General features: G+C 40.3%; 1 protein-coding gene across 1 annotated transcript in view; it reads right to left on the bottom strand.

Moving 5' to 3' along the window:
* PSMD1 (proteasome 26S subunit, non-ATPase 1) overlaps positions 1-22,733 on the bottom strand; it is a 122,278-nt gene extending 99,545 nt beyond the window's left edge. The window contains 8 exon segments of the mRNA NM_001257805.1: positions 1,655-1,715; positions 7,218-7,444; positions 9,583-9,726; positions 12,922-13,127; positions 16,939-17,108; positions 17,292-17,365; positions 18,303-18,346; positions 22,584-22,733. Coding sequence (NP_001244734.1) covers positions 1,655-1,715; positions 7,218-7,444; positions 9,583-9,726; positions 12,922-13,127; positions 16,939-17,108; positions 17,292-17,365; positions 18,303-18,346; positions 22,584-22,599 — 942 coding nt within the window. The 5' untranslated portion in view covers positions 22,600-22,733.
* Between the last annotated feature and the right edge of the window lie 3,678 nt (positions 22,734-26,411).

Here is a 26,411-nt window from a genome sequence, read left to right as displayed (position 1 = left end):
AAGCAGTCCATTTTAAGAGAAAGGATAATTTATTTCTTTATTAGATGCTACTGAGATAACACACTAGCTCGATGGAAGAATACAATTCATCCCCCACTGGCTTTCAACATAAAATGTTTAAATATTCAAAAAAAACTGGGAAAGAATAATTACTGATGACATGCAGGAAAATTACTTTTCATTAAATGAGTCCATTTATATTTTAATTGAGAAACTTCCTCCTTGAAATTGAGAAAACTGAATAATCAACATATATATATACATGGAGTATAGTGGTGCAATCTTGGCTCACTGCAACCTCTACTTCCCAAGCTCAAGCGATTCTCCCGAGTACCTGGGATTAAAGGTGTATGCCACCATGCTCAGTTAATTTTTGTATTTTTAGTAGAGACGGGGTTTTGCCATGTTGGCCAGGCTAGTTTCGAACTCCTGACCTCAGGTGATCCACCCACATTGGCCTCCCAAAGTGCTGGGATTACATGCATGAACCATAGCACCCAGCCTTGATTTTATGTATGAACTACCATGCCACCAACACAACTTTCCAACCAGACGAAGAACAGCTGAAGTTTATATACCTGAGCATCAGGAACCAAAAGTCCTGATACAGGAAGCATTTACATCTAACAGACCACCGCTGTAATATTTACCCTACCCTTCCAATACACCACAAACATTAAAAACAACAAAAACAATTAACCTCCCTCCCATATATGTTGCCATTTGCTAGAGACCATACCTTTTTCTCACTTTGTGACAGCTAATTTGAAGTTGTTTCAGACAGAAATAACTTCTGCCTGAAGTAAGGATCTAAGAATTTGATTTCTTCTAAATGTTTTTTTGGGACCAATTTTTAAAACTTTAATCTTTACAGAAATTCGTTTTTATAAAATGACTTTGGTATCAAACTTAACAATACACTTTAATAAAAGCAGGTATATAATACGTACTTAAAAGAATTTACAGGCCGGGCGCAGTGGCTCAAGCCTGTAATCCCAGCACTTTGGGAGGCCGAGACGGGCAGATCACGAGGTCAGGAGATTGAGACCATCCTGGCTAACACGGTGAAACCCCATCTCTACTAAAAAATAAAAAAAAAAAAACTAGCCGGGTGAGGTGGCGGGCACCTGTAGTCCCAGCTACTTGGGAGGCTGAGGCAGGAGAATGGCATAAACCCGGGAGGCGGAACTTGCAGTGAGCTGAGATCCGGCCACTGCACTCCAGCCTGGGCGACAGAGCGAGACTCTGTCTCAAAAAAAAAAAAAAATTTACAGTATCCTATGGAAATATATATTAAGTAATAATCTCGACTTCAAAAAGCACACTCACTGGGCATTGTGGCTTGGCTCGGTGGCTCATGCCTGTGATCCCAGCACTCTGGGAGGCCAAGGCAAATGGATTGCTTGAGCTCAGGAGTTCATGACCAGCCTGGGCAACACAGCGAACCCCGTCTCTACAAAAAATACAAAAATTAGCCAAGCATGGTGGTGCACGCCTGCAATCCCAGCTACTTACTTGGGAGGCAAAGGTGGGAGGATAGCTTGAGCCTGGCAGGCAGAAGTTGTAGTGAGCCAAGACTGTGCCATTGCATGCTAGCCTGGGTGACAGATCAAGACCCTGTCTCAAAGGAAAAAAAAAAAAAAAGCATACTCACTGCTTCTGGTGTCTTTCCTACAAATGCATTGCCTGTCTTTTCTTCTGTTTCCATCGAGTCACTGAAATGAAAAGAACCAACAATCAATAATTTTTTCTGAAGAGAAGTACAATTTGTTTATACCACAGATCTGAACCATGTCCAAACTGAATATTTTGCAAGAAAATAATGTTTACTTAAGTATTACCACTAAGAAATAAAAAATTCTACACATCTTTAAGATGGAGGCAATCCAGTTATTAAATTTCCTCCAAATAATAAAAACATACAAAGTAACTAGGTTAGCAAAACCATGGACAACAAATAAATAAGAACAGGTGACAAAATACCTCCTTCATTCACAAAACACAGTCAGGTAAAGTAAAATCACCACCAGTTACAAAATGGGCTTGAAAAGAAGGGGTTGAGACCCCAACTACTCTTAAATCTAATCAGCCAACACTCCCTTGTAGGTCAAAGCACCATACTGAGGAAAAAATGCTGGGCAGAGAATCCAAGTTAAAAAGGCAGGGACAAAGATAAAGAAGGTACCAATAAGCCTGGGCAACACAATGAGACCCTTGTCTCCACAAAATAATTAAAATAATGAACCAGGTATAGTAGTGAGTGCCTGTAATCCCAGCTACTCCGGAGGCTGAAACGGGAGGACTACTTGAGCCTAGGAGTTCAAGGTTACAGTGAGCTATGATCGCACTACTGCACTCTAGCCTGGGCAATGGAGAAAGGAAACAGAGCCAGGAGATCCTAAAACAAAAGCCATAATTTTGTATAGTACTCCACAAAAGCAACAGAAGAGGAAATACTAGAGGGCAGTAAAATTGGAAAAACTATCCTAAACAAGCCTCCTTTGGAAAAGTTTAGAATAACTAATTTCAGTAAAAATAAGCTACAGAAAAGCATCAAAGTAAACTCATAAAATATTAGAAAAAAGTTATTTCAAAACAAGATAAATTAGGAAAATTATATAAAATATACAAGAATATTACATATTAGAATGACAAAAACTCAGAAATTAACATGACAGAACTAGGGAAAATGAGAAATAAAAGAGAAAAAAAATCATTTCAGAAATGAAGATTAACTCAGAAGGAACTTGTAACCACCACACATAAACCTTAAGAAAAGGAGAAGGCAAGAAGAAAGAAAACTTGTTAAATCAAAAATAAACAAATAGGCCAGGTGCCATGGCTCACACCTGTAATCCCAGAACTTTGGGAGGCTGAGGCTAGCAGATCACCTGAGGTCAGGAGTTCGAGACCAGCCTGGCCAACATGGTGAAACTCCGTCTCAACTAATAATATAAAAATTAGCCGGGCATGGTGGCCTGCGCCTGTAGTCCCAGCTACTCAGGAGGCTGAGGCAGGAGAATTGCTTGAACCCAGGAGGTGGAGGATGCAGTGAACTGAGATCGTGCCACTGCAGTACAGACTAGGTGACAAGACTGAGACTCTGTCTCGAAAATAAATAAACAAATAAATTATATCCCCCTAAGATTGAGAAAAAAGTAAAGATGCTGCCTCTTATCACTTCTATAATGTATTGGGAATCCCAGCCAATTCAGAAAAAAACAGAGAGGGAAAAGGTATAAAGATTACAAAGGAAGGAGTAAAATGGTCTCTAACTGCAGATGACAAAGGTGCCAATAAAGAAAATTCTATAAAAGGATCTACTTTAAAAAATTTACTTAAAAAAATCATTTATAAAGCTATAAATATAAATGATTTTATCAAGGTCATAAGATTCAATGTTAGTATATAAAACTCAATTATATTTCTATATACTACCAACAAAAAAAAAATAGAAATTTAAAAATACCACTTCACAACAGCATCAAAAAACAAATTATACTTAGGGATATAAGAAAATTAATTTAAGAAAAGATGTGTAAAACCTCTGCACTGAATCTACAAAACACTACTGAGAAAAAAAATAAAAAACCTAAGTAAATGAAAAAGATCACCATATTCCTGGATTACAATATTCAATATTATCAGGATTTCAATGTGCCCCAAATTGAAGATATTCAACACAATCCCAATCAGAACACCCACAGACTTACATAACGCAAAAAATCTACAATAGCCCAAAGAATCTTGAAAAAGAAAAAAGAATCAAAATTGTAGGTCTTACAATACCTGGTTGCAAGACTTACCATAGTTTTAGTAATAAGGAATGAGGTAGTGATATAAAGAAAAACAAATATAGGCCAGGCGCGGTGGCTCCAGCCTGTAATCCCAGCACTTTGGGAGGCCAAGACGGGCGGATCACGAGGTCAGGAGATCGAGACCATCCTGGCTAACATGGTGAAACCCTGTCTCTACTAAAAAATACAAAAAACTAGCTGGGCGAGGTGGCTGGCACCTGTAGTCCCAGCTACTCGGGAGGCTGAGGCAGGAGAATGGCATAAACCCAGGAGGCGGAGCTTGCAGTGAGCTAAGATCCGGCCACTGCACTGCAGCCTGGGCAACAGAGCGAGACTCCGTCTCAAAAGAAAAAAACAGAAAAACAAATACAGGCATACCTTTGTTTTACTGCCCTTCAAGGAAGTCTATTGGAGCCACTTTTCCAAGAGTATGTGATCACTTTGTCTTTCTGTAACATTTTAGTTATCCTTGTAATATTTAAAACTTCTTAATTATCATTATATCTGTTATGGTAATCTGTCATCAGTGATCTTTGACATTACCATTGCAGTCGTTTTGGGACACCACGAACCACACCCATATAAAACAGCAAACTCAAAAATGTGTGTGTTCTGACTGCTCCACACACCGATCATTCCTCCATCTCTGTCCCTCTCCTTGGGACTCCCTATTCCCTGAGACACAACAATATTGAAATTAGGCCAATTAATAACCCTACAATGGCCTCTGAGTGCTTAAGTGAAAGAGAGAGTCCCACATTTCTCACTTTAAATCAAAAACTAGAAGTGCTAAAGCTTAGTGAGGAAGGCATGTCAAAAGTCGATACAGGCCAAAGGTAGGCCTCTTGCATCACAGACAGCCAAGTTGTGAACGCAAAGAAAAAGTTCTTGGAGAAAATTAACAGTGCTACATCAGTGGACACATAAATGATAAGAAAGCACAACAGCCTTATTGTTGATAAGGAAAAAGTTGTGCTCTGGAGAGAAGATCAAAGCAGCCAAAACCTTCCCTGAAGCCAAAGCCTAATCCAGAGCAAGACCTTAACTCTTCAGTTCTGGAAAGGCTGAGAGAGGTGAGGAAGCTGCAGAAGAAAAGTTTGAAGCTAGCAGAGAGCTTGGTTCATGAAGTTTGAGGAAAGAAGCCGTCTCCATAACATGGAGGTGCAAGGAGAGGCAGCAAGTGCTGATGCAGAAGCTACAGCAAGTTACCGGGAAGATCTAGCTAAGATCATTGATGAAGGTGGCTACACTAAAAACAGATTTTCCATGTAGACAGAATAGCCTTCTATTTGAAGAAGATGCCATCTAGGACTTTCATAGCTAGAGAGAAGTCAGTTCCTGGTTTCACAGCTTCAGAAGACAGGCTGTTCTTGTCAGAAGCTAATGCAGCAGGTGACTTTAAGTTGAAGCCAATGCTCGTGTATCATTCTGAAAATGCTAGGGCCCTTAAGAATTATGCTAAAGCGGCCGGGCGCGGTGGCTCAAGCCTGTAATCCCAGCACTTTGGGAGGCCGAGGCGGGTGGATCACGAGGTCAGGAGATCGAGACTATCCTGGCTAACATGGTGAAACCCCGTCTCTACTAAAAATACAAAAAACTAGCCGGGCGTGGTGGCGGGCGCCTGTAGTCTCAGCTACTTGGGAGGCTGAGGCGGGAGAATGGCGTGAACCCGGGAGGCGGAGCTTGCAGTGAGCCGAGATCACGCCACTGCACTCCAGCCTGGGAGACACAGCGAGACTCCGTCTCAAAAAAAAAAAAAAAAAAAAAAAAGAATTATGCTAAAGCTATTCTCTGCTCAGTAAATGAAACAACAAAGCCTGGATGACAGCACGTCTGTTTACAGAGTGTTATACTAAATATTTGAAGCCCACTGTTGAGACCTACTGTTCAGAAAAAAGATTCCTTTCAAAATATTACTGTTCATGGACAATGCACCTGGTCCCCCATGGGTTCTGATGGAGTTGTACAAGAAGATTAATGTTATTTTTATGCCTGCTAACATAACATCAAGTCTATAGTTCATCGATCGAGGAGTAATTTTTACTTTCAAGTCATATAATTTAAGTCATTTCTTGAGACTATAGCCGCCATAGAAAGTGATTCCTCTGATGGATCTGGGCAAGGTAAATTGAAAATCTTCTGGGAAGGATTCACCATTCCAGACGCCATTAAGAACATTTATGGCTCACACCTGAGATGGGTGGATTATCTAAGGTCAGGAGTTTGAGACCAGCCTGGCTAACATGGTAAGACTCTGTCTCTATTAAAAGTACAAAAATTTGCCAGATGTGGTGGCCCACGCCTGTAATCCCAGCTCAGCAGGCTAAGGCATGAGAATCGCTTGAACCTGGGAGGCAGATGTTGCAGTAAGTCGTGAGCCGAGATTGCACCACTGCACTGTAGCATGGGCAACAAAGCAAGACAGCCTCAAAAGAAAAAAAAAACGAAAAAAGGAACATTCATGGTTCACAGGAGGAGGCCAAAATATCAACATTAATAGGAGTATAGAAGAAGTTGATTCCATCCCTCATGGATGACTTTGAGGGGTTCAAGACTTTAGTGGAGGGAGGAATTGCAAATGTGGTGAAAATAGTGAGAGAACTAGAATTAGAAGTGGAATCTGAAGATGTGACTGAATTACTGCAGTCTAATGATAAAACATCAATGGCTGAGGAGTTGTTTCTTAGGGATGAGCAAAGATAGTAGTTTCTTGAGATGGAATCTACTCCTGAAGATGCTGTCAACATTGTTGAAATGTTAGGTATACGAAAAAATGTAAAAGAAGTAATCACTTGCTGGGTATGAACCACAGACCCTGGCTGAGTGGCAGATGAAAGAAGTTCTCAGACAACGGATATCCAGTGAAGGAGTGGGCTAGGGGGCTGCTGGCATAAACAGGCATAACTAAGACACCCAGATGTTTTTAGTAAGTGATCTAAATGTGTAAAATACAGAAAAATAAAATTTGAATATCATATCAATTTGTACAGAATGCAAATTGCTAATACTATAGAAATCTGTGTATTTAGTTCTAATAAAAGCAGAAAAAGCTGAGAATGTTCCTTACTTTCTAAATATCTAACGCAGATATACGTAACCCAAATATCTAAAAGGTAGCCCTGACCTAACCCACCTGAGTTTTTAAATTTTAAATTGATTAAATAGTACACATGTTGTCTGGTAGGTCCTCCCTATGAGATAATCACTTCTATTTCTTTCTAGAAGGGTCAATTTCTTCAGTTTTCCTTACCACGCCCAGCACAGTACAAAACAGAGCAATAGCCTAATAAGAATTTACAATCTATGAAAGCTAGCGGCAAAATTTATTCTTAGAATATGCTTCCTATAAATATTCTACCTGTCCCCAAAATGAAATAAAGATTATTCAATTAGTTTTCATGCAGAAAAAGGTACTTATACCTGTCTTTCTCTGATCCCGGAACAGTACCCGTATTGGTGGATCCAGGCACAGAAGCAATAGGGGTGCCAACAGTTCGAAGATTCTGGATTACAGATGACAAAAACTGCTGGCTAGCACTTTCATACAAATCAAAACAAATCTGATATGCCATCAGGAGGTTGTCTTCCTTTACCAGCTTCTCTAAGATATCACTCACAGCCTGAGGATCATCTAAGAAAATTAAGCACTGAAATGGAGAAAGAAAGTTTTAAAATTATTTAATAATTAAAAACTTCATCTACAAGGTACTTAAAGGGGTTGTTGAATGAATCCTGGCTTCTTTAAATCTTATCCATAACTTATACCTAAGTGCTCCTTAATTTGTATTTTTTGCCTTACCATATGTTATGGAAGTTACTCATTGATTTAACATACATTGTGTTGTGTTGGGCCAGGTCATGAGACACTAAAATTACCATGTTGAAGCATTTCTCTTACTACTCTTATGATCTGCCATTGTTTTAACAAAATTATCCAAGAAAGTTAGAATTTTTCTTTTAAAAACTCAATTTAAATTTTCTTGTTCTCTTAGGCAGCAAGTAACTCAACTTCAAAATAAACACATTAATCAAAGTTATTATAAATTAAGAACAGGAAATAATAGAAACAAAATAAGTGGTCAACAATAGGGAAATGATTAAGTAAGGCAAAGTACGTACACTGAATGATTACAACAATCAAGGAAGAGAAGAAGAGTCTACGAAGAGTTAGAACACGGAAAAATGTTAAAGGCTATATACAATTAATCTTGTTTATCCACAGAGAAAAGAACTTGGTAGCTGGAGCCAAGTAATAGGAAGACTTCATTGTATACCCCATAATTCTTTTTGAATTTGAAATCACATGAAAATATTATCTGCTCAAAAAGATATTCTTTTAAAAATGAACAATAAAGTTTTTTAAAATAATAAAAGGATAAGGAATAAAACAGCTGAAAGAAATAAAATTGCCTCTAAGGAATAAAACTGAAATACAGACAGGAAGAGGGCAGGGAACTACTATTTTTCATGTGAGTTTTAAAAAAACTATGAAAAATATTTAGAAACAACAAAACTCCAAAAACCTACGTAGAGAAAACTGAAAGGAAATACACTATTAAACACTAAATTGACTTTGGGTGATGTAAAAAATCAAGTTAGAATAGTAAGTTGACTTTGGGTGATTTAAACATGGATATTTCTTCTTCTAGTGTTTTGTTTCAAATTTGCTTTAAAAGGCATTGTAAAAAACAGTGTTTTAATCTAAATTTTTAAAGCCTAGAGGATGAAAATACACAGGAGCACATTATAGTTAATAACAAAATGTAAAATAAAATGCTATGCCCTAAACAGAATATAAAAAATGTATACAATATACCAATTGTTAAAAAGTAAACCCATGCACACCTCCAGTCAATAAAATACAATACAGTCATTAAAAGAATGCAACAGATCTACGTGCAAATAAGTAGGGAAAAATATCTATGTCTTACCTTTGGGAAAAAGCCCAAATGATGGGAAAGGGAAGCTTTACTTTTCATTTTACGTATTTTCTGTACCATCTGAAATTCTTTTTATGGGTAAGCAAATTCATATATAGAAAGAAATAAAGATACCCAACTATTTTGTTGTGTATGGGTAATGAAACCATACATTATTTATTTATTTATTTATTATTTTTTTTTTTTTGAGACGGAGTCTCGCTCTGCCACCCAGGCTGGAGTGCAGTGGCCGGATCTCAGCTCACTGCAAGCTCCGCCTCCCGGGTTCACGCCATTCTCCTGCCTCAGCCTCCCGAGTAGCTGGGACTACAGGCACCCGCCACCTCGCCCGGCTAGTTTTTTGTAGTTTTTAGTAGAGACGGGGTTTCACAGTGTCAGCCAGGATGGTCTCGATCTCCTGACCTCGTGATCCGCCCGTCTCGGCCTCCCAAAGTGCTGGGATTACAGGCTTGAGCCACCGCGCCCGGCCACCATACATAATTTATACACTTTGAATTCTCTTTAGAACAACATAGTATAGCATAGGTACTACTTTAATCTTTTCTTCTAGCTTTTTAAAAAACCCTCTTTATTTCTAAAAATTTCCTTAAATGATTGGATTATTTTCAAAAGAAAAAATACATAGAAAGAATGTGTTACAACAAAATAGCTTTTTAGTGTTGTGAGATTTAGTTTATTAATAAAAAGGAATATAAAGAACATACCTTATCTTTACAGGGCTGCTGTGAAGATCAATTGAGATACATGTATAAAGTCATTATAGTAATATAAAGTAATAAAATGTGAAGTGGTGTAACACAGTACAGCGTGGAGCAATGCAATGAAACATAATGTAATATCATTACCTGACAAACATTGATGAAATCAGGTTTCTCCAAGTTCATGTAGATTTTAACTAGAACTCTTAGTACTTTATTCCGAAACTGTTTATTCTGCATTAAAGACATACAGAGCTTAAGGCTATAAGCTAACATTCCTGGGACATCATTCTGAAAGAGATAAAGATACAATGTTATCTAGTTATTGGATATTATGTTTATTTACATATTGAATTATTTTAATCTTGCTTCTTTAGTCAATCTAAGAAGACAATTATTTAAACCTCTTAAACAATAAAAAGAATTTTAAACCATTTTAGATGAAAATCTTAAAAGAATTACATATTTTCACATCATCATAAAAAATGTATTAAAAACAATATTTAGTGGTACTCAGAATCAGCATTATATGAACATAGTACACTATAATAAAGTGATGCTGTTAATTACTATAAAAGATATACAACTGTCCATACGCTAAGTAGCTATGTTTTCCAAATGTGTCTGCTGAAGTCTTTCTGCTTTTTACCTTGCTACTAGACTGCCTCATGACTTACTGCCTACACTTAATTGCTGGCCAGGAAACACAACACAGCTCTGAGTGACTCAAGCATTGAGTGCTGTTACATCTGTCTGATGCTATCCCTATGAGACAACTTTGATCCAGGTTCTATGTGTTTACTTGGTGATTCTCAAAAGTACCCCCAATATTTGAGACTTCACCTTGTAAAAGGCCTTCAACATAAATTAGCACACTGAAAGCTACAGGAATGTTTCTCAAAAAGTGAGCTGTGACTTCCCACTGCGTAATAAAATCAATTTAATGAAGTGTGATTAGCAAATTAAAAAAATAAAAAATACAATTTAAAAACAACAGAGTTATATCACAAGTAGTAAGGTAAGTATTGGTTTCATAAAGCTTAAATTACATCTATATGTATGTGTGCACTGGGATGCAAAATAAGATGCATTTATTACTCTGCTTTATTTTTTTAAAAACATTTCTCATTCTTTTACTTTATATACTTATTTGTTTGACTGCTTGTTCCCCTTCTAGATTCCCCAATGAACTGTTTGCTTTGGGCAGGAAATTTGCTGGTCTTGTTTGCTACTATAGTAGGTGCTCCTTCACCTGAGAAGAATATGTTCCAGCAGCCCCAGTGGATGCCTGAAACCACAAATAGTACCAAACTCTATATAAATTATGCACAAATTTCTGTATTCTTCTTCACAATTGTATGGATGGAAGATTCATTCTTATGTACATTGTAGCGCAGCCTCAGCATACAATGCTTTTTTCTTTCCTTAATAAGTTGGGAATTTTCACTTTTTCAATGAAAGGAAGCAGTTTAAGGCTTCTCTTTAGCATATCTGAATAGCCAACATCACTCTTCTTGTGCTTTGGGGCCATTACTGAGTAGAATAAGGGTTATCCGAACGCAAGCACTGTGATATTGCAACAGTCACTCTGATAAGCAAGGTGGCCACTAAAGTGACTAATAGGCAGTGTATACAGCATGGATCTACTGGGATGATTCACATCCCATGTGGGATGGAAAGAGACGGTGAGAGATTTCATTGCGCTAGTCAGAATGGTGCACAATTTAAGACTTATGAATTGTTTATTTCTGGAATTTTCTATTTAACATTTTCAGTCTGTAGTTAACTGCAGGTAACTGAAACCACAGAGAGCAAAACATGTATGAGTGGGAACAATGCACATCTCCAATGCCTAGAACAGTATCTGGCAAACAGTAAGCATTCAAAAAATATTTGTTGAATCAATGAAAGCAAAAAACTTAATCTTATACACGCGAAGACAAGGATGGGCTACAACTGTACAAAAATGAAATTGAGAGGGAAACAAAGGCCATTATATCACATTAGGCCATTCACTCATTTAAACAAATCGTATTATTGATGTTAAACACTGACCTAGGTTTTGGGGATACAGTGGTGAAAAAGGCACAAATACCTGTCCCGATATAGCTTACACCTGGTGGGAAAGATAGCTATTAACTATTTAATAACTATCAAGGGATAAACACCATGAAAAAATATATAGGGCTCCATAAGATTAACAACAGAACTGGACCTAGTCTTTGCTGTAGGGGTTGAGGAGGGCATGGGTATTGGGATTAAAGTTCTGCAAACAAGTGATAGTTGAGCTAAGTTCTGAATTGTGAGGAGAAATAAAGCAGGCAAAGAAAGGAATGGAGGCCGGGTGCGGTGGCTCACACTTGTAATCCCAGCACTTTGGGCAGCTGAGTCGGGTGGATCACTTGAGGTCAGGAGTTCGAGACCAGCCTAGTCAACATGGTGAAACCCCATCTCTACTAAAAATACAAAAATTAGCTGGGCGTGGCAGCACACACCTGTAATCCCAGGTATTCAGGAAGCTGAGATGGGAGGATTGCTTGAACCCCGGAGGCAGAGGTTGCAGTGAGCCAAGATTGTGCCACTGCCCTCCAGCCTGGTTGACAGAGCGAGACTCCATCTCACAAAAATAAATAAATAAATAAATAAATGTAAAAAATATTTTTGGAAGGAGGAATGAGGCAGGGTTCATCTAGATGAGAAGACACCAAAATGGCTAGTGTACAGAGAGCTAGCTCATGGAAAGAAATAGTTTGTGAGGCCAAGTAAGCCTGCAGATCAATGTCCATTTTACTCAGCTTTGTATCTTTCTGACCACTTCGGTTGGTGACTTAAATTGTCTTAATTATTGCAAACACTGCAAAACAGGAATATAGTTGAGTAGTTTTAACCCTAATAAATGAATTAAAATAGTAGTTTATTGTCTTTTTTTTTTTTTTTGAGACGGAGTCTCGCTCTGTTGCCCAGGCTGGAGTACAGTGGCATGATCTCTGCTCACTGCAAGCTCTGCCTCCCGGGTTCATGCCATTCTCCTGCCTCAGCCTCCCGAGTAGCTGGGACTATAGGCGCCCAGCACCACGCCCAGCTAATTTTTTGTATTTTAGTAGAGACGGGGTTTCACCATGTTAGCCAGAATGGTCTCGACCTTCTGACCTCGTGATCTGCCCGCCTCGGCCTCCCAAAGTGCTGGGATTACAGGCACGAGCCACCCACCGCGCCCGGCTATTCTCAAAAAGGGCAGATTAATTAATACAACTTCCCCATGCAAGACTTCAAAGGATTATGTGATAAGATAAAAGCAGATATTCCATGAACACAAAACACAACCAAGGTTCATAAATAAATATGAAAATAAGATATTTGGCAAAAGAGCATCTTATTATTTCTAAACTAGATTTTCTTTTCATGCCTATGAAAGTTTCAGTTTGAATAACTTGCTTTGCTGATTCCCCATCAACAATAATCTCTAAAATAACATCATCTACCTACCGACTCCAGTATGGTCTTCTCAAAGACGTCCAGTCTTCGTGTCTCCAGAGCAATGCCAATAGCCTGTTTATACTTGTGATCATCTAGACATCGCTGGAACATTTTATTTACGATGCCCTCTAATCTCTGGTCAATTGGTTTTTTTTCTCCTTCAGGCAAATCTGCATTTTCCACACACTGTTTGGTGTAGTGATCAATGCATTTTGCTGTTGAGGAAATAAAATAACTGATTATCTTGTGGGCTAAACTATCAGAAAGGGCAATGCCTACATTTATAATCATATATACTTACGGGATGACAGTAAAGCACTAACCAAATTTTGAAATGCTAGAACTTATATATTTGAATTAACACTGTTCTCCCATAATATTTACACTGGAGAACTATCCACTAATTCCAATCCAGTTGACATTATTCAAAACATTTCTATCTGCCAGGTATGGTAGTGCTCACCCACAGTCCCAGCTACTCAGGAGGCTGAGGCAGAAGGATCACATGAGCCCAGGAGTTTAAGGCCAGCCTGAGCAACACAATGGGACCCTGTCTCTTATTTATTTTTAAAGTTTTTATCTTGTTACTTCATTTTGATCAAAATTCTATTACTCTACCCGATTAAGCTGCTTATTCAAAAGAATTGGCTACAAATAGCTGCTGTTTCACTTTCAAAAAACAAACATTTGCCATTGCTGAAGTTATTTTAAAAGGCCTATTATAGCAATTATCATATAGTAGTATATCGGACTTCTTCGCATTAATGAAACTATTAGCAACCTGAGAGTAAGAACTATGTCTAAATTGTTCTTACTCTGTAGAGTAATGGTGAAATGACTTGCAATGTGCCACAGGTTTAAAAGGCAATTCCAAAGATTTCCAAAAACTTTTCCAGTAACTGTAGCAGATCTTTTGAAAAACAGTCCTGTGTCGCTTAATGACAGTAATACATACTGGAAAATATATCTTTAGGTGATTTCATCATTGTGCAAACATCATGGACCGAACTTACACAAACCTAAATGGTATATAACCTACTACATAGTTAGGCTATATGGTATGGCCTAGTGCTTCTAGGCTGCAAACCTGTATAGCATATTACTGTCCTGCATACTATAGGCAATAGTATTTGTGTCTAAACACAGAAAAGGCACAGTAAAAATATGGTATTGTACTCTTATGGGACATCTGTTGTCTATGTAGTCTGTCATTATGTGGTTCCTGACTCTATTTATTGTCTCAGTGTGAGGGAGGTGGAACCTATTTCTCCCAAGGTGTCTGAACATTCATGCATAAGTGTTTGTGCCCAATTTAGCTTCCTATTTCACAATGATTTGGGTGCATGGAGGGGAGGGTGTGACATACTGAAGGATATCAATAGCACACCTGATAAGAAACATTTATTTGCAATTTAGCTATATTTCTTTGCAATCACACCTTAAACTTTCTAAGTACAACCAAAAGAAGGGCATTTCCCTAAGCCTTCCATCTTCATAAGGAAGATAAAACAGTTACCCAAGAGGAATGACATATACATTAATTATCCTCTCCATAATTCATTGGCTTGTCTCTTTCCCTTTCAAAGAGAAGTAAGGAGATGAGGGCAAGATTTATTACTTACAAACCATACCCCAAGAAATAAAAATAATTTGAACTAGCAGAAATGATTGTTGGCCTAATAGATGACCCGGGTTAAATGGGTCTATATTTTGAAGGAAGCAGAGGACTTTTATAAATTGGAATATACTACATTCAAGATTCAGGTAGAACCATGAAGGTTCAGGTACAGTTAGTAAGAATACAGTGGTCTGGGTCAGTTGCTCACATCTGTAATTCAAAAATCCTGGGAAGCCAAGGCAAGCGGACCGCTTGAGGCCAGGAGTTCAAGACCAGCCTGGCCAATACGGCAAAACCCCATCTCTACAAAAAATACAAAAATTAGCCGGGTGTGGTACAGTGCACCTGTCATTCCACCTACTTGGGAGGCTGAGGCACAAGAATCACTTGAACCAGGGAGGTGGAGGTTGCAGTGAGCCAAGATTGTGCCACTGCACTCCAGCCTGGGCAACAGAGAAAAACTCTGCCAACAAACAAACAAACACAGTGGATGTTATAATACAAAATAGACCTTAAAGAATTCCAGTTGTAGAAAATGTCCACCAGGCCCTAATGTGAGCTTTTTGAACCAACTGTAGTTAAGTGAGGAAACATTACCCCTACCGCATCAGAGAGGAACCTCAAAATTAGAACATCTGGGGAATTTTCCTTAGATTATATAACTGAGGGGGAAAAATGTAGGTCCCAGATTTCAAATGAGATTCATGTTCTCATTCACCAGGTTTACATATATGTCATAAATATATCCCAGGTTTATAACTAAAACTCAGCCTCATTTCCTGCTAAAGCCTTGTCATAACTTGGAGATTTATGAGTCCTGGATTTTCTGGAGGTACTGTTTATGATATTCACTAAGACATTAGAAAGCCTTTTCCAAATCCTATCTTGCATATCCCCCTCACGAATCTCACTGACATCTTAAAAAATGTGCCCTACAAAACTAGAGCAAGGGTGAACCCCTCTTTTAAGTAAATAAATGCAAACAGAACCGGTCTATTGATCAAAACTCACCTTCCAAAGGTAAAATCATACAGTGTTTAGAGACAGAGAAAGCATCTACCATGCCATAGCACTTCGTACCAACAGTCCAGTTTAAAAGCACAATTTGTACAATGGTGGCACTGTAAGCATTTGTAGATCACTGTTGTAAAAAACCCATAAACTTTCATTAAAAAACAAAAACAAAAAAAAAACAGGTTGGCTGTGGTGGGTCACGTCGGTTAATTCCAACACTCTGGGAGGTCAAGGCAGGAGAACTGCTTGAGGCCAGGAGTTTCAGACCACCCTGGTCAACACAGTGAGATCCTGCCCCTATTTAAAACACAAAAATCCATCAAATAGAAGAGGTAAGTAAGGTATTTCACCCCCTGCTTCTAGCTTAAAGTGAAGAAAGTACTCTAGTTTCAAATAATATGGTCCATCCTTTTAAGCCATCAGTTCTTCCCACTGGATTCACAGATGACAGCCCAATTCAATGAGCCTCCGACAGCAATAAAGTAACTTGCAAAATTTTATCATCATCATAGCAAAAACTTTAAAAACATGAACACAGAATCCCAGGGACAGATGAAGATACCTCCATCAACCCCCTTGTGCAGCATTTCCCAATTTCTGAAAGCGAATACCAACTTCCTCCTTGTATGTGTTCAAGTGAATAATACAGATCTTCTATTAATCAGCAATGTGAAATACCTACACTGTACAGTCCTGACAGAACATGCCCTTGAGCTCTCTGTACTATGAATCCAAAGTTTGATAAAGACACGTCTGAAGGGTATGCAGTCCCTTCTTTCATTTACTGCATCAAGAGTTTTCAAGCATTTTTTTACGCTATAAAATCTTTGTATAAAATCTTACATAACTGGTTGAATTTACAACTCTGGTTGAAATATGTGTCAGAGAATTCAAAGCCTTGCCTGTGTGTTATCCCCTTCCTTCAAAAATAAGGAAACAAGTAAGTAATAACCATGTCTTTATCACCTCAAAACCCAAGTTGTCTCATTTGTAAAACGGCTAGCTCCTTCCTCATGGGGTAGTTGTGGAATAAACCATGGTATGCAGAGTGACTAGCATGGTGCCTAGCACAATGCAGATACTCAATAATGGTTTCTTGTATTCGAAAAAATCCTACATAAACTGGTACCACTTGTTACTCATAGTAATCTGATTTAATCTTTTCCTCTAACAGCATGCTTATTGGACTGGTGATCATCACAACCGCTGAGAACTAGCACTCAGTTGAAGGGCAGATCTAAAAACTCAGCCTGCATAAAATTATTACACAAAGATTATGAACTTCCAATTAAAATGAAATTTGGCAACATCAAATTCAGGAAAAAAGCTTCTATGTGCACTATAGCAAGAAAGAAGCCGAGAAGATAAAGCCTTACCAGATAAATGATAATTACCTATAATAGTCTCCACATATTCAGAGTTATCATTGACATTGAAGAGGTCCCCCGCTCCAAGAGCATAATTCAGAGACTCCTCAAAAGCCCCCAGGTGATAAAATACTTTAGATGCCACCAAGGCTGCAAACTGCCGACTCCGGAAACCTTCATCTTCGTATAAAACCTCTCTGAAAGAAATTAGAAGTACAGGTCTAGTTCAAACTGTGGTTTTCCCTAAAAATCCCAAATCTAAATATTCAAGCCACAATTCAGTTAACAGCAAATTTCTAAATGAATCAATAAGCCACAAGACCCACATTGACAATTAAATTTGATCTACCTTATTCTGATTTATAAAAATAACTTCTTACATTTTGTCTACAGACTCGGAAATCTCTGCCCAGAAGTCATTAACAACTGCATTCAATTTGTGTAGTGCAAATTCCTGTAAAAGACAACCAAAATCCTATTTTGAGATAGACTTATCATTACACTTCCTTAAAAAATTATTTTCAGCAAATCAATGATCAAATCCTCAGTAATATTTACTCAAACTTTTACTCTATGACAAATATAAAAATTTATCAACTTATACTTTTTCTTGAGTTTACACATTTCTTTTCTTTTTCCAATCATCAACATTTTTCTTCTTTGAATATAAACAATTAACTCCAGGTTGCTGGTTTAGATGTATAGGAATCAAGTATCTAGAGCCACTAGAAGTACATCCCAAATTTCCAACAAATAAAAAACTTTAAATATGTGAAAGAGAAGCAACACCTTTTTGTGTTTTCTGTTGATAACGAAACTGGGGTGGGGGAGGGGAAGGTGTGGTGGCTCAAACTCGTAATCCCAGTACTTTGGGAAGTCAAGGCAGGGGGATCACTTGAGCCCAGAAGCAGGAGTTTGAGATCAACCTGGACAACATAGTGAGACCCCATCACAACAAAAAAATTTAAAAATAGCTTAGCTGAGTGTGGTGGTGCACACCTATAGTCCTAGCTACTTGGGAGGCTGAGGTGGGAGGATCATTTGAGTCCAGGAGGTCGAGGCTGCAGTGAACCATGACCACACACTGCACTCCAGCCTGGGTGACAAAGTGAGACTCTGTCTCAAAAAAGGAGAAAGATTAAAAAAAAAAAAAAAAGGAAATTAGGGGGCTATTCAAGTGCCGTAATGAGGTTTATTTGTCTTAGCTTTGTTAAACTCAAGGGAAACCAACTGCTGTGGCCAAAATACTATCCTCTCTGGCTAGGTACAATAATTGGGTACAAGTCAGCTAGGATAGCAACTTTAAATGATGGAAGATTACAGACATCACTAAATTCAAAAGGCTTCACAGTATTCACACTAAGCCTAGTTACTTTTTCTTCAATTCATACCTTAAGCTGTGGTTCATCTTCATCCAGAAGAGAAATAATTCCAGCTATGAGAGAAAAGATGTAACATGATTATGAAACACATTCTCATTAAAGTGGAAATTAACACCTGGTCAAAAATATATGATGGCTGAAAAACAATTTTTTTGAGGGGTAACTTCTCTAGGGGAATGATTATTTTTCTTTGAAAGTGTAAAGGTTTATATCTCAAGTTTAAGACTTAACTATATTATCAAACCCTCATGGCACCACATATATCACATCACTTGCCTAATTCAATGGTTTTCAAAGTGTGGTCCCTGGAATAACAGCATTAGCATTGCTTGGGAACCTGTTAGAAATACAAATTCTTGGCCCCACTCCAGATCTACTGAATCAAAAATTATGGAGATGGGGCCCAGTACTGTGATTCTTTTGCTTCCTATAGTTTGAGAACCATTGGCCTAATTTACTGATTAAAATGGGAAACTTTCCTGTACAATTTTAGAATAAAATTATTCATACAAAATAAATCAACAGTTATAAGATTACTTACAAAAATGGGAGCATTTAGTCATCAACTCAACAAGGTAAAATACTTCAATTATTTCAAGGTGTGTATATTATGGCACCTCTTTCTTATCACAAGTAACCTGGGTTTTACTAAATGATGAACAATCATACTCATTCTGAATTCAATTACCCAAGCACAGTGTTCTCCATATGGCTTCTCTTAGCCTCAGGGTATTACCACTAACATAGGAGAGTAAAAGGAATAATTGTCCTCTCCAAAAGAACACAGCTTGAAATATAGTCAAAGGTCAAAGGGATTATTGGAAAAATGATACGGGAAATTATTGTACTTAGACCACAAAGGAAACCACTCTCAAATGTTTTCCATGTGGGTTTTAAAATCATTCCAGAACACTGAGTTGAAACTGTGATTTGATTAAAAAGTGTCAAGGCAACTTAGTTAGATGTAGCCATTTCTAATGGACAAGTATAGGTTTGCCAAATAGCTTAAGCAGTCTTTAGAGAGCCATACAGGAAAAGATACAAAATCTACCAAGCAAAACTAAAGTAGCATAAAAGCAGATATAAAGAACCTCTTGGTACTCCAGGTTGGTATGACAAGGCCAGAACAGGGATTCTGAATGGACAGCACAGGGAACAGATAAATTTCAAAATTCAATCAATGAAAAAGAAAAAATTGCAAACTAGTGATAAGGAGTAAGAGGACAGGCCAGAACGCTTTAAATGTAGAACAGATCTTAAATAACAGAACACCTAATACTAAAACCGCTACCTATCCTCAATCAATGTATCTGAACGGCTTTTACCAAAAAGGGAGATGGATTTTTACATTCTTTGGTTTGGTTCCACTTATGACTAACCGGTTACATGATTGTCCTGGCTTGGAAACTCAGCCTCTGGCCATGGACCAGAACTAAATAAAATACACTCCATACATTAGTACTTCCCATCTTAAAAACAAAACAGAACTCTCTTCTGGAGAGGGGAGAGAATGGGAAAGGCCTAAGGATGCTAAAAACTTCTTATGCCATTATAGGAACTGAGCAGATATTGGTCTAAACTTGTTGAATCAATTGACAGAAATATTTGGATATTATTTACAAATATGGAGATATGTTCCAGAAGACACAGCTTAAAAGTTGGGAATAGTTGCCTCTGGGGATCAGGGGAGGGAAAGTGAGGTGGGGGACTATTGTTTTAAAGCTGTTTAGCACAACTTGCCTTTATGTGTCTGTATGATGTTTTAAAAAAAAAAACACAAACTCACTCAATTTCACATCTCCTGCCTGTAAGTACCTCTCTCTCTCTCTCTCCACTCCCCTGCATGGTCAAACCTCTTGAAAAAAACTAATAGAACATGTTGAGCTCTTATTCACCACCGTATGCTAGTGCCTAGCAACTGCCTGGTCAATAAATGAATGAACAAATTGACTAATCCACACCAGAACCAGGACACTAGCCTGTTTAGCACCTGGGACAAATTCTAAGCCAACGTGAGCCATAGGACAGAAAACAAAGTGACAAAATATTTTAAAGGCAGTTGACAAGTAACCCAATAAACTTCAATGGCATTAATAAACACGTACTATATGATCACCACAGAATCTCAGGAGAGGACCTCAAAAATTATTAGTTTTGCCACCTTAAAGAGGCTTAAAGTCTATTATATTGTCACCAAGTGCTTTTTCAGCCTCTACTTTAAAAACTCAAGGGACTGATGAATTGCTTTGACTAGCTGACTGAGCTCTTCAGTCAAGACATACTTTTGAATTTCTGCCATGCTCTCAGCAGTGTTCTAAGAATTGTGAAAACAAGCTTCCTGCTCAAAATTCTACCAGGGAGAGAAAGACAGTAATCAGGCAAGTAAACAAACAAGGTAACTACAGAGTTGTGGTGGAGAGAGAGTAAGCGTGTTTCAATAGAATGATCAGGGAAGGATAACATTTGAGTGAGAGGAAAGACTGAGAAGCTAAGGGAAAATCTGAGGAAAAGAAGACTAGAAAGGAACAGAATGTGCCAGGGCCCCGAGATAGGAAAGAAACTGACATATTCAAGGAACAAAAAAGCCAGTGTGATTAGGATGTATTGAGTGAAGAAGAGAGTACTACAAGACAAGGTGGGAATCAGATCATGCGGGTCCTTGGTTAAGAGTCTGGATTTTACTGTATGCCAGGGGTGTCCAACCTTTTGGCTTCCCTGGGCCCCAGTGGAAGAAGAACTGTCTTGGGGCACACATAAAATACACTAACACTAATGATAGCTAATGAGCTAAAAACAAAAACAAAAAACAAACAAAAAAAAACTTTGTGTATAATTTTCACGATATCCGCCACCACAGATAAGAAAAAAAGTCCTTGACAAAGGGTTGGACACGGCTGCTCTAAACACAATGGAAGCACTGGTGGATTGTAAGCGAAGAAGTATTACGTAATTAAAGTTTCAAAAAGCATACTTCACAAGAAAAACGGACTGTATGGAGGTAATGGTCGAAAACAAAGCCTTAAGGCTGATATAGTAACCCAGACAAGAGATGAAGGTGGTTTGGGCCAAGTTAGAAGAAACAATGGTAATGGATGGATTTGAAATAGAATGAAGCCTATAAGCGGCTAGAAACTGAGTGTTTATTTGATCTGTACAAAGCTCTGACTGGAAAAACTTCCTGATACCGAACTAAAATTCATCTCGCGATCACTTGTATTCCTTGGGGACAAAAAGTCTTATTCCAGGTACAAGTGACAGCTCTTCAAATGTTTGAAAGTAACTATGTCTCCCAGTATCTCCAACGATCTCCTTAACCAATCCTCGTAAAAATAAACTTTCGATCGCCTTACCATTCAGATTACTGTCTTCTGCTCACCAGTTTGTTTACAATAAAATGCTTTTTTTTCGTGGGTCAAGCACAGAGTAGGAAAATGAGAAAAGGGTATGTAAGCAGGCAAGGGAAAAAAGTACCAAGGCTCTGGACAGCTACAAGCAAGTCAACCTGTCGGGGGAGCTGAAGTCTCAATTGAAACTTGATCTCTGTAACTTACTCCATTGCAAAAGTCACTACGTGAATCTACCTATGCAATGGTTTGCGTGTATGAAACCTGCTCCGCAGATCCATCCACCTTTCTTGAATGTACAATCAACAGACTGAGCACATAACCTCGAAAGGGTAAGTAGGCTCGCAGTATAAAGGTATCTCCAAGGCGTCTTCAGGGTCTTCACCGAACCCAAAAGTTATCTATCTGTTTTGAATGAACACCCTTGGGTCGGACCCAGAAATGAGCCATCTCAAACCTAATTCCAGGTTTCATTCTAAGGAGAAAGGAGCTCGGCCACGTCCAGAAACACTTGTGTAGCTGTTAGGCTGCCTGGCCAGGGGGTTGCCATACTATTCAATGGCACAGGGGCCCATCCCACCCCGACCCCCTGCGGGGAAGAACTGGGGCTGGACGACCTCACACGGCCAAGAATGGGAGACAGAGAAAAAAGGGAAACCCTTTGGGGGTAGGGGGAAGGCCCAGGAAGCCCCTCGGGTCCTGGTGCTGGGGTGTGGTTGGGGAAGGATGCCAAGGCGGTCGACCCGGCTCGATTCCCTTAAGCCAGAGAAGCAAGCAGTGGCCTGATCAGACTCCCAGCCCCCGGCCCGGAGGTGGGCCTTAGGCAGCGAGAAGCTGCCCAGGCCAGCGCTCCACCGGGAGGTGCCCAGTCACCGGCCCTGACTCAGCTAAAAGCCGGCGCGACGGCGGCTCCTCCCTCCAGGCGCTGGCTCCGAGCCGCACTCACCGGCCGAGGTGATCATGGCTGCGCCCCTCACTCGCCCGTCGGCTCCCTCGCTGTTTCAGCTGCGCAGTGTATCTGTCAGCTCAGGACCCGCTCAGTTCACCGCGCCTCCTCGCTCCGCGGGTGCGCTGCTCAGTCAGTCGCCTCCTCAGGCCGCCGGCTCTCTTCTCGCCAGGACCCCTCCCGCCCCGGGGCTGCCCGCCGCCCCGCCTGCCGCCCGGCGCGAATTCTCCCCGGGACTGCGTCTTCTGCGCCGCGGTCTACTCCCCAGTTCTCGCGGAAGGGTAAACGGAGAACACCATTGTTGTCTGTAAACCTCCTCGAGGTCAGGAGTACCGCGCGGTGGGAATACTGGTCTGCATCTGAGGTCAGGCATTAGAATGGCCACACCTATAAAGAGAGGACCCCATCATCACCCGCCATTGCTGAGAGAAAGGGTGTTGAGGGGAGGTGCGAGCATTGCGCGCAGTGCCACCTGCTGGTGGGAGGTCTCGCTGCAGCACATCCCCCACCAGCCAATACTTGGGGAATTGGGGCAGCGGCAGACAGCGTTTTTTTAAAAAAGTGGCTTTCAATTGTTTTCTAAAGCAAAACCCATCATAAAAAAAAAAAAAAGAAAATCCCCACAGAAGTGCTTTATTATCATAATGAATCCACAAGTAATCATTGGCTTATTATAAAGTTAAACAATGAAGGTTTTTACTTACTTTTGGAATAATGTCCAGTGTTGTCAGTGTATTAAAATGTGCAGTAGTTACATGGTGAAAGCCTTTCCAAGAGAGAAAAAATGTCTTCCATTCTTTCCTTCTATCTCCCTAGGTCCTCTTTTGCCCTGACGGCAGTGGGTTCTTCGCTTCTAATACATCTTCAGAAATTTGAAATGGCAGTTGCAATGGCCATTTGCAGTCTTATACTAGCTTCAGTAAGCCAATTTATTTCAAGAGTCAGTACTGAGAAAGTCTTGACAAAGAATAGTGGCAAACGGTAGCATTTTTTCAGCCACTGGCCATGCACTATCAAGTTAAACTCTTCAATCGGACAGCGATGGCAAGTTCATTTCTACGGCCTTCTACCTAACCTAGGGGCACAATCAATGTCTTGTGGCTGCCAGCGAATTAAATGTGCTTGATAACACATTTTGTTCTATGTGTGAGTTTTTTTTTAAAAAAAAGTTAGAATTCTTAAACTGTGGCTGTTTAAAATATATTAAACATAATTATTGAACACTTTTGAAGAGCCTGTGGCTTGGATTGAAAGGCAGGGCTCGAGAAGATGTGCATGCAAAGGAAACAGATTACTTGGGGTGTCATTCTACAGAGGCACTTCTGTTTTTTTGAGACAGAATCTCCCTCTGCTACCCAGGCTGGAGTGCAGTGGCGCGATCTTGGTTCACTGCAACCTCCACCTCCTGGGTTCAAACGATTCTCCTGCCTCAGTCTCCTGAGTAGCTGGGACTACAGGCACGTGCCATCACACCTGGCTAATTTTTGTATTTTTAGTAGAGACAGTGTTTCACCGTGTTATCCAGGATGGTCTCAATCTACTGACCTCATGATCTGCCCACCTCGGCCTCCCTAAGTGTTGGGATTACAGGCGTGAGCCACTGCACCCGGCTCTACAGAGGCACTTCTACCAAGCCCTCACATGAAGACACCTGTGTGCCCCAAACCCCTAGAGGATTCACAAACAAATGCCAACAGGTAATGAAAATGAGTAAAGCAGGCCCAGCAAAAGAAAATACAAGCTCCACAGGATGGCGAATGGCAACTAACAGTGTCAAGGAGGCACTAGGGGGTGGTGGGGACTGTGATAAAGAGTGAGTGACTGGCAGGGCACAGTGGCTGACAACTGTAATCCCAGTACTTTGGGAGGCCGAGGTGGGTGGATCACCTGAGGTCAGGAGTTCGAGACCAGCCTGGCCAACATAGTGAAACCCCATCTCTACTAAAAACAAAAATTAGCCAGGTGTGATGGTGGCTGCCTATATTCCCAGCTACTTGGAAGGCTGAGGCAGGAGAATCGCTTGAACCTGGGAGGCGGAGATTGCAGTGAGCCGAGATCGCACCATTGCACTCCAGCCTGGCGATAGAGTGAGACTCCATCAAAAAAAAAAAAAAAAAAAAGTGAGTGTCCCATCTAAAGAGAGCAACTGCTACTCAGTTCCTGCTAAGAATGCAGGGTGACAGTTGGAAGACCTATGTTTTTTTCTAAGAGAAGCCAGAAATGAGAATTTCATGCAATATCCCCAGAATTTTAAATGTTGGCTACTAATTCAACATGTTTTAAAACAGAGAGGTGGTCAACGTGCCACCTCTGCTCTTCAAGGAGAAGGCATTCTGTATGAGAGGACAATCCTGTCTTCCACTTGGATGTTGTGTGTGTCATTGCCACAAACCCGTGTGAGCCTCACGTGAACCTGTGAGATGGGCAAAAGGTAAGAAGCTTGGACGCAGACATCAGGCTCCTTCCCCCGGAGGATTCTGTTCTCCCTCCTGGGTGACTGGCCCAGGCCTGTGGCTTCTCCCTCTCCAGTCCATTCTGCATTCTTTAGCCAGAGCAATCTTTTTGAAACTCAACTCTGATTAATTCTGCTCCTTCAACCTTCAGTCCCCATCTTGGACTCTATTTTTTTTTTTTTTTTTGCGTCTTTCTTCTGTGTTTCTGTCCATAGCCGCCTTCTCACTCCCTGCATCCCCTGTGAGAGTGAAATGCCATTGGCTGCTGTGCACAAGGTGGTGGCTCATACAACGTGTCTCTACTGCCCTGCCCTCTCTCCTGAGACTCACACACCTCCCGGGCATCTCTGCTTGGTGGAGTCACAGGCTCCTTCAACTCAGTGACCTCAAAGTTGTGCCCGCTGTTGTGACCCCGGAGTTGTGTGTCTCCTTCCTTGACCTCAGTGTGGGTGAAGGACATCCATCAGCCACTGCAACAGAAATCTGACTCTTCTTTTCTCCCACAACAGTCAGCACCAGATCTCCTCTTTAATCTCTCACACCGGCCTCTCCCATCCTCACTCCATGACCCAATAGTTGCCTCCCCATCTTCTTTCCAGACCACGACTGCCTCCTACAGCCTTGACTTCCTGCTTACAGTCCCAGAAGCCTTCGGTCCACTCTTCACAGCCAGCCAGGAGCATGATCAGAACCAACATGAGCATGACTTTCTCCTCCAGGATGGTGGGACTATCTTCATGTGTCTGCAGTGTGGCTCTGGCGTGCCACACTCCAGCCATCCTGAACCCCTGAAGCTCCCAGAGTGGCCACATGGCCATGTACCTTGTCGCTGACCTTTGTACCTGCTCGTGTCTCTGTCGTCAAGGCTCTCTCCCCCACACTCCAGGTTAACACCACTTACTTTGAGTCTCAGTCAGGCGGCACCTCCTCCAGGAAGCCTTTCTTGGCCCAGCCCACCATGGGCTCCCTTAAAGCCTTTACTCCACACAGCTGGTATCACATCTCCTTGCCCCAGTCCCAACTAGGCAAGGAACTACTCAAGGGCAATGCCACATCTTGGGTAATTCATCTCACTGCCCACTAGAGTAACTAGCAGTTATTGGGCACATAATAGGTGCTCAATAAATGTTTCTCGGATGATCGGATGAATACCCGGTCATTTAGTTATTGGCACAGGGCTAGAACTCAGACCTACGGTTCTGAAACCCCTGCCGTGTCCAAGACTCTAAAATGAGCTCTATTTTTTAGAACATAGTGAAATCATGGAAAGAATTCTTAGGATGTGCTCGGTTTAGAAACAACCTCCCTCCAAAGTTGAGTGACACAAAACTTCTTAAAGCCCAATCAAGGTCAGCTGTGGCCTCACACAGGTATC

Source organism: Macaca mulatta, chromosome 12, assembly GCF_049350105.2.
Source record: "Macaca mulatta isolate MMU2019108-1 chromosome 12, T2T-MMU8v2.0, whole genome shotgun sequence".
In the NCBI taxonomy this organism is placed as follows: Eukaryota; Metazoa; Chordata; class Mammalia; order Primates; family Cercopithecidae; genus Macaca; species Macaca mulatta.
This window is presented reverse-complemented; position numbering and strand designations above follow the sequence as displayed.